This window comes from Sphaerodactylus townsendi, linkage group LG03, assembly GCF_021028975.2.
Source record: "Sphaerodactylus townsendi isolate TG3544 linkage group LG03, MPM_Stown_v2.3, whole genome shotgun sequence".
NCBI lineage: Eukaryota > Metazoa > Chordata > Lepidosauria > Squamata > Sphaerodactylidae > Sphaerodactylus > Sphaerodactylus townsendi.
Window position 1 is genome coordinate 141,323,368 of NC_059427.1, and position 18,131 is coordinate 141,341,498.

At 44.4% G+C, this 18,131-nt stretch overlaps 1 protein-coding gene across 1 annotated transcript; it reads left to right on the forward strand.

Moving 5' to 3' along the window:
* Window positions 1–1,580: 1,580 nt before the first annotated feature.
* RND1 (Rho family GTPase 1) lies at window positions 1,581–10,156 on the forward strand. The gene is made up of 5 exons (XM_048491124.1): window positions 1,581–1,829; window positions 2,508–2,595; window positions 4,443–4,552; window positions 8,030–8,164; window positions 9,147–10,156. Exons 1-5 carry the CDS (start codon window positions 1,710–1,712, stop codon window positions 9,390–9,392), a joined length of 699 nt encoding a protein of 232 aa, XP_048347081.1. The 5' UTR covers window positions 1,581–1,709; the 3' UTR covers window positions 9,393–10,156.
* Window positions 10,157–18,131: the final 7,975 nt, after the last annotated feature.

Here is an 18,131-nt window from a genome sequence, read left to right on the forward strand (position 1 = left end):
ATATGGGAGAATGGTGGGATATACATAAAGTAGATAATTTTTTTAATCTACAAAAGGCATATAAAAGAGCATGTTGATCTTATATTCTGAGTCTGAATTCATGCAGGCCTACACAGTTTCAAGATAGCATCCTAATCACGACACTGTGGACAGAATATTGATTAGAATATCAATATTCTAATCTCACTCTCATCTCCCTTCCACATGAGGCCTACTTTCGCATATTGGCTTCAGGAATTCAGGAATAATTAAGGGGTGCCTGGTTGCAATTTCCATTCCCTCTGATGGCCTCACCAATCTAGCAATAGCGTGCTTTCCAATAGCAAAACGTATCTGGAGAGCTACTGCCAGTCAAGATGGGTCAGTAGTCTGTCTTAAAAAACAAGTTGAGTAGGGGAAATCCACATAATTTCCCCACAAATATCTATATAACCTAACCACACCAACCAAAAGGACAAGCCTAGACTTGTTTGTACAGAGGGAGCCCAGGGTTAGTCTTCATTCTGTTTCCTGCAGAGTTTCTGTTCTCCTTGGCCTTTTTCTTATGAAGCTGACATGAACTTTTGTACACATTAGTCAAAATTTTGAAGACGAAAAAAGCTAAAAGGCAAAACAGTACCAGAACAGGTTGGGAAAATGAGAATCTTTTTTTTCAAATTTAATTTAACCTAATTACAAGTACCTACAAATCACATAAAAAACATTGTTTTTGGGGTGGGGGTGAGGAATGATACTGTTTTGAGAGTTCTCTCCCTGCCCTGCTAAGACAAAACTCTATCACCAAAATTAGACCACTGACAAAAGGAAACACCCCTATCTCAAAACAACAACAACCCTGTAGAACTTAAATTTCTAAAAATCGAAGTCAAAAGACAACTTTAAGCCTGTCAGAGGAGCAGACAGACACACACACACACCCTTTCCTGGAAGCTGAACTCGGGAATTAAACCTATAGTTCTTGGTCAAATGCTCCGTGAGCTGAGTGCCTAAGGCAGGGGTAGGGAACCTGCGGCTCTCCAGATGTTCAGGAACTACAATTCCCATCAGCCCCTGCCAGCATGGCCAATTCCCATCAGCCCCTGACTTTGGGTAATGCCTAAGGAATTGAAACAACGATGATCCTTGAATACGTTGGCCCCTTCTGGACATGCAGAATAATGCACTTTCAATTCACTTTGCAGCTGTGCGGAATAGCAAAATCCACTTGCAAACAATTGTGAAAGTGGATTGAAAGTGCGTTATTCTGCATGTGCGGAAGGGGCCTTTTTGACCTGCTCTGTGTTACGTGAAACCCCCCCCCCCCCAAGGTAGGACTCCTCAATTGAGCATCATGACAGCGCTCCTTATCTCCGCAAAAAGAAAGAAAAAAAGAAAGAGATCCTTCCCGGGCATCGGAATGTATCTTTAAAAGCGGGAAAGGGGAGGGGGGGAACCTCTGGCTCAGACAGCCGGCTCAGTCGCCGGTCAGCGAGCCAGAGTCCTACTTTTCCGATTGGTGGCACGAAGACCCGCCTCTGTTTCCCATTGGCTCCTCATATTATCTATAAGAGCCGCTTGCGCTATTTCCCCGCCCCCCTCCCTCCAAGCCCCCGGCTGGTTTTCGTCTGCGAAGGCAAAGCGTGTCTCGTGAGGACTATTTTGGGTCTTGCCGCAGCAGCAGCATCAGCAGTATCAGCATCAGTGGTGCATCCAGAGACGCCGGAGCCGCGATGAGGGAAAGGAGAGCTGCTCAGCCAGCGGTGGCCAGATGCAAGCTGGTCCTCGTCGGGGATGTGCACTGTGGGAAGACTGCCATGTTGCAAGTGTTGGCGAAGGACTGCTATCCGGAGGTGAGCGGGGTAGGATCTGAAAGGGGGTCCTCTCTGGATCGATGGCCTCCGATGCGGAAGCTAACGGGGGGTGGGGGGTGACGTCTGTTCTCCTCCCAGGCTTGAAGGGAAAATGCCTCTGAAGGCGGAACTGCTTATCAATGCTATTTTTTTTCCGTCAGAAAGCTCCAAGTGGGGCGCGGGAGGGTCTCCCAGACAAGCCCAGACTTGTTAGCTTTTAACAGCGTATCCTGTCTGTTCAGTTTATCCCGCACAGTTCTCCAGCTCCATCACTGGGTTTGGGGCAGCCCTCCATTCCTGTGGTCTCTCTGCCCTTTTCTCCAGAGATGTGCATAGAAGACTAGCAGGGGCAGTGGGTAGAGCGTACCTATATTTTTTTAAGGTTTTGCGCAAGAGTCAATATGGCTTCTCCCTCTCTGTGACATGGACCTGATACGCAGAGCTGTGCACCAAACTGCTTCTGTCAATCAATGTCTGGTGGCATCTTCAGCTTGAGTGTTGAAGGATGGGTGGCTCTAAATATTCCCCGTCCCAGGTGGTGACCCCTCATCAGAATCTTGGTGATGAGGGCGAGTAGGAAAGCAGGTCCTTGTCTTTCTTTTGATCCCTTCAATCCCACAGTAAAGTAGGTCACATGAAGTTCTGCCGAATGACCCCTGGGCTGTCTTTCCATTTCAGACCTACGTTCCCACAGTTTTTGAGAACTACACGGCATGCCTAGAGACAGAAGAACAGCGGGTGGAGCTCAGTCTCTGGGATACATCTGGTGAGATACAGTGTCTTTCTCCTTTGGGATGTGGTTGGCTAGGCCTACACCCACCAGCTGTGCTGAAGCTGCCTGGGTAGAATAACTTGTAGGACCTCCTGTATGGGAAAGAAGGGTCCATCAGTGTGGTCTACAGTTAGGTGATGAAATGCACATTTCTCAGTTGTTCTGGGTTTGTGTTGAGATGGAAGAGGGCATCTTGAGATCAGCAGCAACAATCATGGCTTGTTTTGTTCTTCCCTCTGGACCCATCTTAGCTTTGAGTATGAGAGAAGATACTGCAGGTGGGTGTGAATTAAATTCCTCTCCATCCACCTTGGCTGTCATAAGGAGCAGAAAAAGGGTTGGCTAGCCGGAATAGATGGTTTTGAGATGAGTGGGTGTGTATTTCCTTGGTCTTTCAGAAGATAGCTTGCACGATGCGGTGCAGTCCTGAGACTGGAAATTGGGACATCAAACATTGGTATGCACAGCCAATGCTTCCTTCTAAGTGGGGGGGGGGGGGAGGGTTATGCAGATGGCAGAAAGAACACAGACTTTAGAAGATAAAAGTTGGCATTCTAGCCAAATGGAATCAGTCCTGGGGGACTTCCCCTATAATGGTTCACTTTGGCTTTATAGTCAGAACATCTCTAAAGAAATGCTCCGCCGCAGATGTTCCTTTGCTGGATGCCTAGATGCTTTCTCCCAGCCTGAGTTAGAATGAATATGTGAGAGCTGAAATAATTTTTTTAAAAATCCCTGTTATAATAAACAAGCCGTCACTTATGTCCGATAAATCGTTTTTTGGGGGGATCTTGAAAGCTGAGAAAGGTGATGCTTTTCCTTGGCTCAGTTTTTGCTCTTTTCCTTGATTTCTCCTCTGGAATGTAAAGGGGAGGGGCTTGGCCATTGTGTGTGTATTGGGAAGGAACGGCGAGGGGGGCTCAATGGACTTTGCTGGAGAAATTGGGGGTGGGGGAGGGAGAAATGGGGAAATGTGCCTCTCACAATATAAGGGGCTCTTGAAGGTATTGTGTGTGTGAAGGGGGACAAAGGAGTTACCCTAGCAACTGGGATTGACTGGGGCAGGCAATGGAAGCTCCTGTTGCTGCTGCATCCCCTCTTTTGAAGGGGGCCAGAGGTGGGGGTCCCTGGCTACTTGGATCCCCTTTGTTGCCATGGTGATTGTGCTGGTGCAGGGAGGCAGGGGCTGCTTGCTATTCTACGCACGCAGTGTCTGGACTGCAGAAGCATTTTTGGATGCTGCTGTTTCTCATAGCCCCCTTCCCTGAGATCCAGTTGCCTGTTCCTTCCCCTGTACCTATGCAGCAACCCCCTTCCGGCACTGGGCAATTCCCCTAACCCATTTTGCAAGCATATCGTCCCTTGCACATCTGCAACTCCCTTTTTATCTGCTCACTGGTGAGAGAGATGTTGCTAGGCAACCCCCATTCCTCCCTGTCTGCTACGTTTCCCTTCCTATCCCTAAAAAGTGGGAGCATTGTGCTCATCCTGTTTTCAGTATTGCTTTGTGGGGAGTGAAGGGAAGAGAAGGAGATGGGCTTGATTCATATATCCCCTGGAAAAGCTGTTTCTGCTCTTCAGAGTAGACTGAATACTGAAGTGGGTGGATGGGGATGAATGAGGAGAACCTTGCAAGAAAGCAAGTGGGGTTGCTTTGGGAAACCCTTGACTGCCTTGCTTGCGTTACACTTTTGGTAGTGGATGAGAGAGTAGAGTCTAGTTCATCTTATAAAAAGCAGTGTTTTATCATACTCTACTGGCTGCTTCTTACTGTGATTCTTTTGGTCAAGGAGCAAAAGTGTTGAGCAGCTGTGTAACTTCCCGGTCCCCTTTTCCTACAGGATCTCCCTACTACGACAATGTGCGCCCTCTGTGTTACAGTGACTCAGATGCTGTCCTGCTGTGCTTCGATGTCAGCCGCCCTGAGACCATGGACAGTGCTCTGAAGAAGGTGAGCTCTGTGCATGTCTCCCAGGCCAGGTGTTGTCTGCCTATAAGACTGAACTTTGCATAGAGGCAAACCGAATGTTCAAAGGACCAGACCTCATATATAGTGGAAAACAAAGACACTCGTTAATAAGGAAGCAGTGGCCCCCTGCAAATATTCAAAGCACTGCTACTTCCTTTTGGGCCACAAAAGCATGTGAGCTCCCAGAGAAGACCATCAATGCTGAGGATGCAGAATCTCTGAGCCTCAGTGGCACGCCACTGTCTGGAAAAGACTCCAGTATTTGATCCTACTCTGTTTTTGTCAAAACAGGAGCAAAAACAGGACAGGTTTTCCGGTTCAAAACACAATTGTTTCACATTTTTGTTTTTCAAATTTTCAAGTTCAAAGAGATTTATTGCCTCAGACTTTTGTTTTTCATATTTTGATTGTCTCTGTGCTGGAAATATTTCTAAGTGAGCCAGTGTAGTGGTTAAAAGCAGACTCTGATCTGGAGAATTGGGTTTGATTCCCCACTTCTCCACATGAGCAGCAGACTCTTATCTGGAGAGCCCAATTTGTTTCCCCATTCCTACATTGCTGCTGGGTGACCTTGGGCTTGTCTTCAGAACTCTTGCAGCTCCACCTACCTCACAAGGTGTCTGTTGTGGGGAGAGAAAGGGAAAGGAGCCCATTTTGAGTATCTGTACAGGAGAGAAAGGGAGGAGGGGGTATAAATTCAAACTCTTCTTGTTGTTCTAAGTAATGATGTGTCTTAAGTGTGTGGAGATCACACCTGTGAATCACTTCTTGTCGGATGGTGCCAACTTCATTATATAGCCTAATCATTCACAGACAATTCTGCCAGAGCACCAGTGTATGCACTGTTTAGGAAAAAGAGCTGTCCCAAAAATACAAATCAACCATCCCACTCCTAAAGCAATCCTGGAAGGCCCTAAAGTCACTACCCCCCAGACACCATGCTTAAACTATATTCTCAAAACACAGGCCCCTTCCGCACATGCAGAATAATGTGCTTTCAATCCGTTTTCAATGCGCTTTGAAGCTGTGCGGAACAGCAAAATCCACTTGCAAACAGTTGTGAAAGTGGATTGAAAATGCATTATTCTGTGGGTGCGGAAGGGGCCACAAAGAAAACACTTTCTCTCCTACGTGAAGATGATTATCCAGCTCCCACTTATTCCTCATCCATAGTGATGTTCCAAAAAAAAAAAAAAAGAATTCAATCAGAAGTATGTCCTCCTAACCTTTCTCAAAGCCTGCAATGATGAAGATTCCACACAGTCTCTAAGATCTAGTTTTCAGTGTGTCTAAATCATTGGTTCTCAACCTTCCTAATGCTGCGACCCTTTAATACAGTTGCTCATGTTGTAGTGACCCCCAACCCTAACATTTATCCATTTTACAGATGGAGAACACTGATGCAGAGAGTCTTAGGCGACCCCTGTGAAAAGGTTGTTCGACCCCCAAAGGGGTCCCGGCCCCCAGGTTGAGAACCACTGGCCTAAATCATAATTGTTTTTGTTTGTTCAAATTACCACTTTGCATCTTATATATATATATTTTAATATTGGTGTTTTATAATTCTGTTGGTGTTGTGTATGCAGTTCATTCTGAATCTCTGTTGAAAATGTTTTATACACCTTGTGTACTAAAATGATAATGTGAGTTCGGGAGCAGACATCAATTAACTGTGTCCCCTGAGTCAAAATATATGGCCAGTTTATCTTTGATTCTCTGGTACTGTGTAATAAGCAGCAGTGTGCTGTAAAAGAGACTGCTAGACAAGGAACAGGGAGACTTGGTTCAAATCCCCCTGCTGCCATGATGTGTCACCTTGGCTCAGCCATTCTTCAGGCCTAGCGTACTTCACAGGATTTTCAGAGAATTTGAAGAGGGCCACATATAATGGCTCATATTTCTTTGAGAAAGTGTAGGATAAAAATGGAAGAAGAAAAAGAGTTTGAGTTTATACCTTGCCTTTCTCTCCTGTACGGAGTCTCAAAGTGGTTTACAAACTCACAACAGACATCTTGTGAGGGAAGTGGCGCTGACAGAGTTCTGAGAGAGCTGTGACTAACCCAAGGGCACCCGGCAGACTTCATGTGTGGGAGCAGGGAAAAAATCCAGTTCACCAGATAAGACTCCACTGCTAATGTGGAGGAGTGGGGAATCAAACCCGGATCTCCAGATTAGAGTCTACCTGCTCTAAACCACTACATCATGCTGGAATAGATGAAGGCATTGTGGAAAAAATAAGTTACCAAGGGGAATATATTTTTATTTATTTTTTTCCAGTTCGTAAACAGATCAAGCTCAGAGCGGTTCACATAATAAAACCACAAATAAAGCATGTTTCACAATTAAAACAATGCAAAAATCTTCTACAGTGCCATAAATACCAACCTGGGTCTGTCAGAAAAAAAGAAGAGAGAATGACTAAATAAAAAGGTGTAACCATAACTTCTAGAGAAAGGGAAGTGGGAGAGGGAGGGAGGCCAGCGAGATAATAGCCATTGCTATCCTCAGCCATATGCAGATGGTTTGCTAGTAATGGATGCTGTGAAGTAGAAAACTTGGGTGGTTCAACCCTGCAAGGCATAGTAGTTTACCAGTAACTTAGTAGCTAATGAAGTTAGCATGGTTTTTCCTAGATTAAAAATTGCATGTTAATTGGTCATAACCCTGAACCCCTGCATATAGTATTCTTGGCTGAAGAAAGGAGCAGGAACTGTGCAGCATTTAAAGAAATGTTCTAATGACAGCAAACTAACTGATGTTGTGCTTAGAATGTCTCTTCTAGTAGCAAGTAACATTGTCTTCAGATATCCTGATCTACCACTAGTCCTGATGTTTAGAGATGTAGGGATATTTCCCTGTTTTTGCAAAAAAAAGAAAACAAACTCACTCCTAATTCTCCTGCTCATGTTTAACTCGGTCCAGATTTAGAAGTGTGGAGAATGCAAGTATTCCTGATGCATAAAATCTCCTTGTGGAACTGAGAGTGATTGAGGTTTCCTTTAGAACTCTGCTTTAACAACTCTCACTGTCACTGGCCATTATCAGAGATGAGATGATACTGACCTTTCTTGTGAATTTTCTCAGTCCAGGATTCAGCTGTTAGCTGAGCCCAGAAGGACAGGGTCACTTCTGTTGTGACCAGAGGCGTATCTAGGGAAAATGCAGCCCAATGCAAAATCTGAGTTTTCCACACCCCTCCCCCCGTTTGAGCGGCTGCCCTCCCCCACCATGACCAAACAATTTTTTTGCACCAGATCTTGAAATCAGTGTATGGAACCTGGTGAAAGGATGAGTGTGTGTGTGTGGGATGATTTTCCGTTCCCCACGTGACTAAATGGCCACAGCCCGAAGACATTTGACCCTATATGTCCCCCGGGCGGTTGTGACGGTATGGCAACTTCTATACTTCTTGGAATGTCCAGGGCTCAAATCACCTCTGAGATGTTTCTTCCTTTCCAGTGGAAGACAGAAATTTTGGATTACTGCCCAACCACCCGTGTGTTGCTGATTGGTTGCAAGACAGACCTTCGTACTGACCTCAGCACCCTGATGGAACTGACCCATCAGAAGCAAGCCCCTGTCTCTTATGAACAGGTAAGCAGCTTATGGCACTGATATGGATCTGTCACTCAGACTGAAATAGTTTCTCTGTAAAGCACAGTTGTTTTCATTTTTGTATGGTCAAGTGATGCTCTGTGTTGGTATACTTGCACTTTGGTTATGGTAGCATTTTTTATTAAATTCAAAATTCCTCACATGTTTCCAATATAAGAATTCTTAGGGGAAACCACTCATTTATCTTCTTATGATATTAAATTTTTTTTATAAACTTTAAATCAACATGGTAAGTGGAACACAAAAAAGCATTTTGAACAATCCTCTTTTAACAAAAAAGAATTCTGTCTCAGGATGTCTGTTTACCATGGATATAGTTATGGCAAATCATACAGTGAGTACAGTAACACTCTACTTGCATAAAGCTGAGTTGCATATTTTTAACGTCTCTTAACATCCAGTGGACTTACATCCATTTGTAGCTTTACTTTGATTCAAGGACTTACTATGACAGAACAATTAAGGGACTCTTTTTGCCATTATTCAAAGATGATCACAGCTAAATGTAAATGCCTAGCTTCCTCCAGTCCCAATCTGTTACCCTTGAAATATGCTGTATAGAGGAGTTTCATATTAGCCCCAGTGTTCTGCTGCCTTATGGTACTGCTATAGTGTCTTTCTCAATAAATAGCCACATTCTGCATTCTGAATCCCAGTGAATATTCAAATTCCCTGGTAAAAAGCAAGAGGCTTCTTGTTTCCCAGACTTCATAGGTGTGAGGCCTTTGACTGGTTCCTGAGAGAACTTAGTATAATGAAATCCAGCCATACCAAAGATGACTTGTTATATGAAGGTACCATGCAGAAACTGCACCACGATTGCTACCAAAATGCCAGTGCCAAATGACTTGTGGCACTCAAGTGTGCTGAGAGCAATTTTCTGTGTCATGTTGCTTTTTTCATGGGTTTTGATGCCTTTAAGGCTGTTGGCTGGTTCTTATGTCCTCTGCTGTCTTTGCAGGGCTGTGCCGTGGCCAAGCAGCTTGGAGCAGAGACCTATTTGGAGTGCTCAGCGTTCACATCGGAGAAGAGCGTGCACAGCATCTTCCGGACAGCAGCGTCTATCTGCCTCAGCAAGGCTGGCCCCCAACCTCCCAAGAGCCCAGCTCGAAGCTTTCCCAAGAGACTGCTCCGCTTACCTAGCCGATCCGAGCTCATCTCTTCCACTTTCAAGAAGGAAAAAGCGAAAAGTTGCTCCGTCATGTGAAGGGCCAACCGCTTTAGGAGCCGAGGGTAGTGGTGGTGGTAGAGCAGCTGAGGACTTTGGGCCTTCTGGTTGACCCTTCTGGGGTGGGCAGGGGGGCTGCCTGGTTCCCATGGGGCAGGTCTGGAGAATCCAGAAATATCTAATTCCCCACCACCACCACCACCATTCCAACTTCAGCAGGCCTGTCCATCCTTTACACATTGCAAATGCTTCCCCACCATGCAGCTGCAGTGAGTGCTTCCAGATAGACATGAGGAGGAAATCAGAGTTTGGCTGGACAGTGAGGATGAAGACTGGCCCAAGACATGGCCTGCTGTGGAAGGCCCTTGAGGGCTGGCGGTGTACCATCTTGGACAGTAGTGGCTCCAGTGGCTGTTCCACGTTTGAGGGTTTCAAAAGTATCCTCCCCCTTCTGACACACAGTTAATAATCTCCCATTGGCCCCGGTTCCCTTCTCCATCGGCTGCTTGTCCCATTTGCCTGTCTGAAGCAGGCTTATTGCAGATACCTCTCCCTTCCCCTCCCTTTGGGTACCCTCCCCTTCATCTCCTCTAGAGTAGAGGAGTCTGTGTGTCCTCTTCTTCCTTAGGAGATGATGGGGTGGTGGTGGGAGGAGGGTGTGACTGTTTTATAGATATTGTCTCTTTGTGTGTGGAAGAAATGTGGGGGAGGGAAAGGGAGGGAAAATCTTAAATGTTCAGTGTTATTAAAAGAAAACCTTATTTATTAATGAAAAATATAATGCAGATTAACAGCCTGTTCAAGGGAGTTTCTTATTTGTCATTATCACACTTAGATTTTCCCAGGCTTGGGGAGCAAGGAAGAAGGGGGCTTAGAGATACTAGACCAAGATGAACCTTGAATTTCCCACTACGACCACCAACACTTTTAAGAAACCTGGATTATGTCCAAAAATGTTTACAGAGGCCATCATTACAGAGGTTGTGTGCAGGCTTTGCATGTACAAGTCCCCAAGTTCAACTCTCGGCTTTTCCAGTTAAATCATGGAGTGGAACTAGTAATGATATGTGTCTGAGGCTTTGCAGAATGACCACTAGTGTTATGATTCTGCACAAGGTAGCTTTGTGTGTTCATATCCAAGCCCTTTGTTACCTTCTTGATCTGAGCCTGCAGGGCAGTTTAAAATTGGCCATAGCAAGCCTGATTAGAGCTGAAAACTAGACTCCTTGAGTATATGCGTGCTGCCTCATTGTAACAAATTGTCATTTTGTCATCTTGGACTTGGTCTGCTCAGGTAGTTTGCAACCTAAGCATTTTTTTAATGCTATGTATTGGCTCTAAGACAATATGCAAGGGAGGTAGAGAATCTTGAGGCCTAGGATAGATGCTGCTATTAATAGTTGGAGCTGGTTTCTCAAGTTCTGGGGGAAAATATTTGCCCATGCCACAGCATTCTTGCCTTCCAAGGACCTTTGTGCCTTCCTGCCACATGAGAATGGGAGAAGGGTGTGGTGAAGACACAGCGTTAGTGTGTGAAAGGTGATGGCCACCTCTGACTTCCCAGGTAGCCTGACTTAGTGTGCTGATTAGCTTCATCTGTCTCCTGATATGGTGCAGGTGTATGCATTGCCAGGTCTAATCTCTCTTTTATTTGCTGTATCCTTGTTTCCTGGCTGTTGGGACAGTTTCAGTGGGTGGCGCTTTGGCTGCTTCCATTGTCTGTTTCAGCAAGACTGAAAATGTTAGGGTGCAATTCATAGGAATATGGCGTGATCAGTGGCTTTCAAGCAAGCTGTTTCTATCTTGACTTGTTTGCTGTAGAACCCCTCCTGTACTGAATTTTGGGGCACGTTTTAAAGTGAACAGTGAACTCAAGTGACCAGGTTGATTGGGCATTATTGCTACCTAGTAGTAAGGCATTCTAATGTATCCCATAATCTTCTGCCACTGAAAGATAATTAATGATGGATATGCTGTCTTCTAGTGAATCATTTCTACCACTACTAGTTTTCTAATTAGGGATCCAGAAACTATTTAACCCTATTCCCTGCTTAAAATTCCAAAAGTTTTGGACTTGGCACAGCAAAATTCATCTGGTAGGGATGCAGAGATGGGAACTGTTGCCAAGAAGATTGCAGGACATGTCTGTCAGCAACACAATTTGCCCAGCCAGAAATTAAGACTTGTTTTGGCAGCAGGCTTGAAATGGACCACTTTGCTAAGTTTTGCCTTTTGGATTTTACGAGCAGTTCCCTCATTAACAGGGCTGGCACTAGGTTGAGGAAGTGACAGCGGTCTAAGCTGCTTTTGAGTATCAGCTTCTGAAACAATTATTGTCAGCCTGTAAAGATTAATTTCATGTAACATTGACATACGATATCAATCTTCCCTTCTAGTAGCTGCTATATAAATGAACCATCACTCTGTATATAGAGACATCCTTGCCTTTTTGTTTAGTGGTGTATAGGGAACATTAAGGCAATGTCCTAGACTTCTGGCTTCTCTTGTCCACAATTTTGCTAGCAAAATAGATTAAGGATTCTAACAAAGATTGCACAGTTTTAAGTGGGGTAGAATGCTTTGGACAAAGGAGGTTCATCAAATAATGTTACTACTATATTTGGCCAAAAGAACATCTGGTTTTGCCTGGAAATACTTGCTGAAACACTAACAACTGCTGCAGTATTACTACTCACTGTGCTTGAAGGTAAGTGTGTTTTTCCTTTTATTTGCGTTGACATATCTGTTCACTATTAACTGCACAGAAGCGATTGTGTGGCAAAGTTATTTCCAACTGAAGAGTTCAGGAGCATTGCTAGCTTTCAGCATTCTAGCTTTTCTAATAAATGGTGGAAGATTCCCTGATTATGGAGATAAAATCAAGGGAAGATCTGCTACTGCAGGTTTTAGGAGGTGGGATTTCACTCTTGCAGCTGTTTCTACCACCTCAAAGACTGAGCTTGTAGATCAGGGGTCTGCAACCTGCGGCTCTCCAGATGTTCATGGACTACAATTCCCATCAGCCCTGGCACTTGGCCATGCTGGCAGAGGTTGATGGGAATTGTAGTCCATGGACATCTGGAGAGCCGCAGGTTGCAGACCCCTGTTGTAGATACTACCGTTTACCACCAGAATCTAGTTCTTCTCCTTCTGACAATGCACTGATTCTGCAATTAGGATAGTACCTACCGTAGCCAACTGTAGTTCAATAAGCTTTCACTTTCACAGATGCTCAGCAGAGTCCTGCGTAATAAATAAAAGTGGGTTTCTGTTGATAAAAATCAGCTAATACTTGACATAACATGAAATTGACATTTAATCTTGTTGATGGCTTAAGTTTTACTGAGGAATATAGTTTTGCTGTTGGTTCATGCCTAGCTTATAAGTGAAGATTCTGTAACCATTCAGAGTTTTTTAAAAATAGGCTTTTTGGAATTTGTTTTCTAGAACAGAAAGTTACATTTTTATCCCTGCTAGGGCTGGTATAGACCCACCCCTCTGAGTAAGAGAGGGTGACGTAGAAAGTGAGTTATACTTCCCACCCCTCCTCTGTTGATTTAAGAGTCTGTCTGCATTTCATTGCTATTTGATATATGCTAGAGCCAAGAAGTAGCTACTTTACTGGACTTTACCCCCTTGACCAAATAGATGCCTGTTATCATATCCGGTCTACTTATTCTTTCACTGGGTAAGGTTTCTCTTTGCATAAATTATACTGTCGGAACTGACCTCATCACAAAAAGAAGACTCTTCTGCATTGGTAGTGGCTAATGGCTTCCCAGGAAAGGTCCTGCCACAACCCAAGGTGGGTGGAGATTATCTTTGCTGACAGCTAAGTCAGTTACCCTTGGTTTAGAGAACATGGACTTTTATGAAATAGCTCCTTGCTCTGAGTTTAAACCAGTTTTTGATACTACACCTGATACAACAAATTTAAGCAAATTGCACTATTCAGAAAGGAAAATTTGGTGTGTGCGCCATGGCTCTATCTACAAAGGACAAGGTCTCAGAGATGACTCTCTAATAGCAGATTTTTAATAGCCTATTCCCAGTATGTCTCACTGTAACATGACCAAGAAATGTAAGCTATTATGACCAGTACAAGTAGGCTCAGGCTTCAGTGTCCAGTGTCTGGGCTTCGGAAACAACTTTAGTTTCCTCTTTAGTTGCAAGAAACAACTTTTGTTTCTTCTTCAATAACATACCCAATTGAACCCTTTCACTTTCCTCACCCTATAACTTTAAGGGCTGCTACACATCCTTAATAGAAGAAGTACTTGAAGATGCTGTAGAATTGCCAGGTGTCTCCTACAGTAGGGGATGGGGAGACAGGGTTGCTAGATCCAGTTGTGAAACTCCTGGACATTGAGGGTAGAGTCTGGGAAGAACAGGGACCTCGCTGAGGTATAATGCCATAGAGACCACCCTTCAAAGCATCCACTGATCTCTGCATCCTGGAGATAAGCTGCATTCCGGAGGATTCCCAGATATGACCTGGAGGCTGGCATCCCTGGGATGCTGCTATGGTTAAGGCAACCCTTAGTACTAGGTGACCCAGCTGTCTCTAAAGAAATCCTGGTATGGGAGAAATGTGTGCTAAAAGTACCCTAAATAAAAGAAAGATTTCATGTGTCTGCAGGGAATGAAATGGAGATACACGGTTTTTCTTATCCCTCTGTTTTTGCACATATAAACTCTTCCTACATGCCTCCTCAATAGAACTAACATTTTGCTAGTCCCTAAATAACCAACACTTCAACAACTTGAAGTGTAATGTAGTTCTCATGTTTCTCTTTAAAACAGTTCTTTGCACGGAGTTGCCATTTTCCCCATTTCACAAAGTCCAAGATGCTCAAGGCCTACTCCTGTGCTTTTCAGAGGGAGATCTCAGACTCTGTTTTCTTTCTTTGATTCACTAGCTTCTTTCCACCCACAAGTTTATATTATCAGAACACAGAGAGAAAGTGTATGTATAATTGGGGATTAAGTGGATAGAGGGAAAGTGGCTGAAAGAACAGTGGGTTTTGAACTCAAGGGCACTTCATCAAATTTTGCCTTAAGAAAAAGTCTCTAGCCACCTGGGACAGTAGCTCAATACTGTGGCTTTTGGGAATGAGTCTGCTAACAGAGAAGGGAGATGCCCAGAATTGAAGGCATGGAACTAAGAAAGTAAAACATCTCAGCAAATATAGGGGGTGGTGGCTGTAATTATTTATAATCTGCTTTTCAAAGCAAGTGGACAGATTCACATTGCAAGCAAAGTTACACATTAAAAGATCGAGACAAAATAAGAGAATGTTGCAAATTTAGGTCTAACAACGGGGAAATTAATACAAGCCCAATCGTTAACTTTCTTTCACACTTGCATGTTTAAAAGCTCACTTTAAGAACATTTCTAATAAACCCTCAAAATGAGCCAGTCAGTCAAGTCTGTTGACCCTCAGGTGGTAATTAAGTCTATAAATGCAGGCTATTTAATTTAATTGAGCATTCTAGACTCCCAAAGCTGCAACAGATTTGTTGCAGAGCTTTCCAGTGACTGGGAAGAACATGAAAACAGACACTCTCCTTCACAAGTCCTAAATCTGGGTCTTTAAATATCAGAACCCTTTACTGTGAAATTAAGAAAAACAATGTTCTGACACAAAGAACCTACTTTTCTTACTGTGCCCCTCTTTTAGGAGCACTTCCAAGTTTCAACCCTGAGGTCTGCTTTAAATGGGGTTGTTGCTGAGGTGAAGGCTCTTCCCCTTGGGACTCTGTATCCACACAGTTACTTGCTCTGAGAGGACTACTAGCCCTGAGAAGTAGCTACATGTGATTAGTTAGCACATAAGCACAATACCTGCCCAGGCCTCCAGCTTGTGGTTTGCTAACCAGAGGAAGAAGGGAACTGGGGACAGCAAAGTCAGCTGAACATGAGCTGGGCTGAGCATTCTCCCATTACTATTTACTTACATTTATTCCCCACCCTTTACCACAGTCTCATCCCCCGCTTTCCACAAGTAATATTAAGTCCATTTATGCTAATAGAAAGCTGTGTGGTATGTTTTTTTTTAAAGATTGGGCCTAAGTGGTGTGAGGTTGAGGCTGGAATGGAGGGAATCTTTTACTAGGGGCCTGAGGTAGTAATCCTGTTGAAAATTGCTGAAGAAACAGGGACACACTGCCCATCTCTCTCCTACAAAGTAAAACAACTCAGGCAATCTCCATTCCAAACTTAAATGGAAGCCATGATTAATCTGGTCAATCCTGACAGATCCAGCCTGTTATTTCCTCACTCATGAGACTTGAAGACCAGTGCCTCTTTTTCAAAGTAGCTAGAACAGTGTCCTCTCCCAATGAAATATTGATCATGTAGATTAGAGGGGCTAATGGTTTTCTAACTGCCCTTCAGGGTAAGTTGAACAGGCCTGATGATGGTCCTATGGAATCATATGTCTTGTTCACATCTATGTGTGCCAGAAAACTCATCCAATAAAATCAGACTGAAAATTCTGACCCCGCTGCTATTAACGATTAATGGGTGAGTCTACAGTCATTTTAACCATTTAATCTACAAAATGCACCCAGAGATAACAAAGATTCTAAATCTCCCGAAGAAGCAGGGAGTGGATGACTACAAAGTATAAGAGCTTGATGTTTGGTTAAGTAAGGTGGCGGCAGAGAGAAGTAAGGCTTTGCCGTTAAGACAGTGATCTCTTAAGTCCCATCTGCAGCTTCATCACCCCAATTAAACTACAGTAAAAGGGTGTTTAGGAGTTATTGTGTCAGCTGCTTATCTCCCTTTCTCAAGTGTTCAGTATCATCATGATAGGCCATCCCACTTGTTCTTATCTGGAAACCATTGAGCTGCATAAGAATCTGGAGATGTACTATCTTAATGTTTTACACCCCTGTGGACCCCTTTCAACTGCCCTGTCAGTACTTACCATAGCCCAGGGGTAGGGAACCTGCGGCTCGAGAGCCACATGCGGCTCTTCTGCCCTTGCACTGCGGCTCCATGAGCCGAGCCGCCGGCTTCATCCTTGCCCGCCCTGCAGGCAGCAGGACGGGCGCACCAATTGCCCGCAGCCGGCTGGGCCACGCTGCGGGCTTCCCCTCTCGCCCGACCCGTTGGAGCGGGGCGGGTGCTTTCCCAGCGGCCAGCAAGGCTGAGCCGCCGGCTTCATCCTTGCCCACCCTGCAGGCAGCAGGGTGGGGGCGTCACCACTGCCTCGCGGGCCGTCCCCTCTCACCCGCATGCTCTTTGCTTCGAGCCAGGCGGGCAGCCTCGGCTGACCCGGCAAGGGCTGAGCTGCTGGCCCCATCCTCTTGCCTCGCCTCTGCAGGCAGCAGAGGCAGGGACGATCCAAATGCGCTTCTCAGAATTGGAGGTGGAGTAAAAGGTATGAAAACCCCCCTAATGATGGGATATATATACAGTGTTATCTTTATTTTAAATGTCAAAAATTATTTGCGGCTCCAAGTGTTTTCTTTTCCCGTGGAAAACGGGTCCAAATGGCTCTTTGAGTGTTAAAGGTTCCCTACCCCTGCCATAGCCCAATTGTAATCAGTCATCCATCCATGACAATAAAATCACCCTCCTGTGAAGTGGACAAAATATATATCCTACCGCACAGTCACAAAGCACTATGCCACAGAGACACATCTCACAGTGACACGCTTCCGAAGATGCCAGCCATAGACGCAGGAGAAATGTTAGGACCAAAAACTACAAGACCATGATCCCGCAACCAGGAAGCCTCACAACAGCCAAACCAACAACAGATGGATCCCTAGATCATCCACTACCAGTTTCAGAATATTTATAGCACGCACATGCAGTGTGCCTTTCTTAGACTATACACAGGGTCGAAAAGCATTATTTTCAGTGTGATAAGCAAGTACAGTGTTAATGATGTTTTAAATCTTGGTTAGTCACAAATGTGAACTGGAAATTTAGTAAAAAATATTCCAGCTTCCATAACACTTCAATTTAAAACTGACATCTTCTTGGGGTGTTGTTACAGAGTTGCTGCACCCGCTAATGCTCAAACTGTACCAAGTGGCAACTGAAATTTGTTACTCAGCTGAATCCATAAAGTGGTAAAACTCCACATGGATCCAAAACGGCTTAGAATATTTCCCCCCCTTGCTTCGTTCAAGCATACATCATATATGGCAAAACCAAAGATTTATAAGTGGGGTTGCAAGAGTTTTATTTGGTGTAGGTTAGTGTATTTTTGAAGTCTGTGAAGGGAAGTGGGGATTTAAAATAAAGTGAAAAATAAATGCAGGGCTCCAGGATAGACCAAATAAAAAACTGACGGGCGTTTGTGGTCCCAGAGGAACATTTCCAGCATACCACATAAGCGTGAAATCGGCACTAATTGTAAATTCTGAAGGCACTAGTGTCAGAGATTGCACCTAGTTGATTGAGATACATTCCTAGCTCAATGTAATTGTTACAAAATATATGTATGGTGATCGTATCTAGTTGATTGAGAAGCATTCCTACTTCAATGTAATCACTACAAGATATAAGTAACCAGCCTGCTATATATTACCACTGCTGTAATGGAACATTCTTTTATCTATTACTTTATGGCTTCACATGCTGAGTAAATAACTAGACTCACCCCTGACACTTTCTGGTCCCATGGGAAATGGGATGTTTCTGTTGCTCTGTGGGGGCAGGAGGCCAAGTGGCTTTATCTGTCGCTGACCTTGGGGTACCAAAGGTCCGAAATAACTCTTTCTATTTGGGAAGACAGGAGGAAGGATCAGCTTTTGGAT

What these genes read in the sequence shown, in the direction of transcription:
- RND1 (XM_048491124.1), top strand. Translation starts at nt 1,710, where the DNA reads ATGAGGGAAAGGAGAGCTGCTCAGCCAGCGGTGGCCAGATGCAAGCTG. An exon ending in CGAAGGACTGCTATCCGGAG is followed by an intron (nt 1,830 to 2,507) that starts GTGAGCGGGGTA and finishes TTTCCATTTCAG; the next exon opens with ACCTACGTTCCCACAGTTTT. An exon ending in TGGACAGTGCTCTGAAGAAG is followed by an intron (nt 4,553 to 8,029) that starts GTGAGCTCTGTG and finishes CTTCCTTTCCAG; the next exon opens with TGGAAGACAGAAATTTTGGA.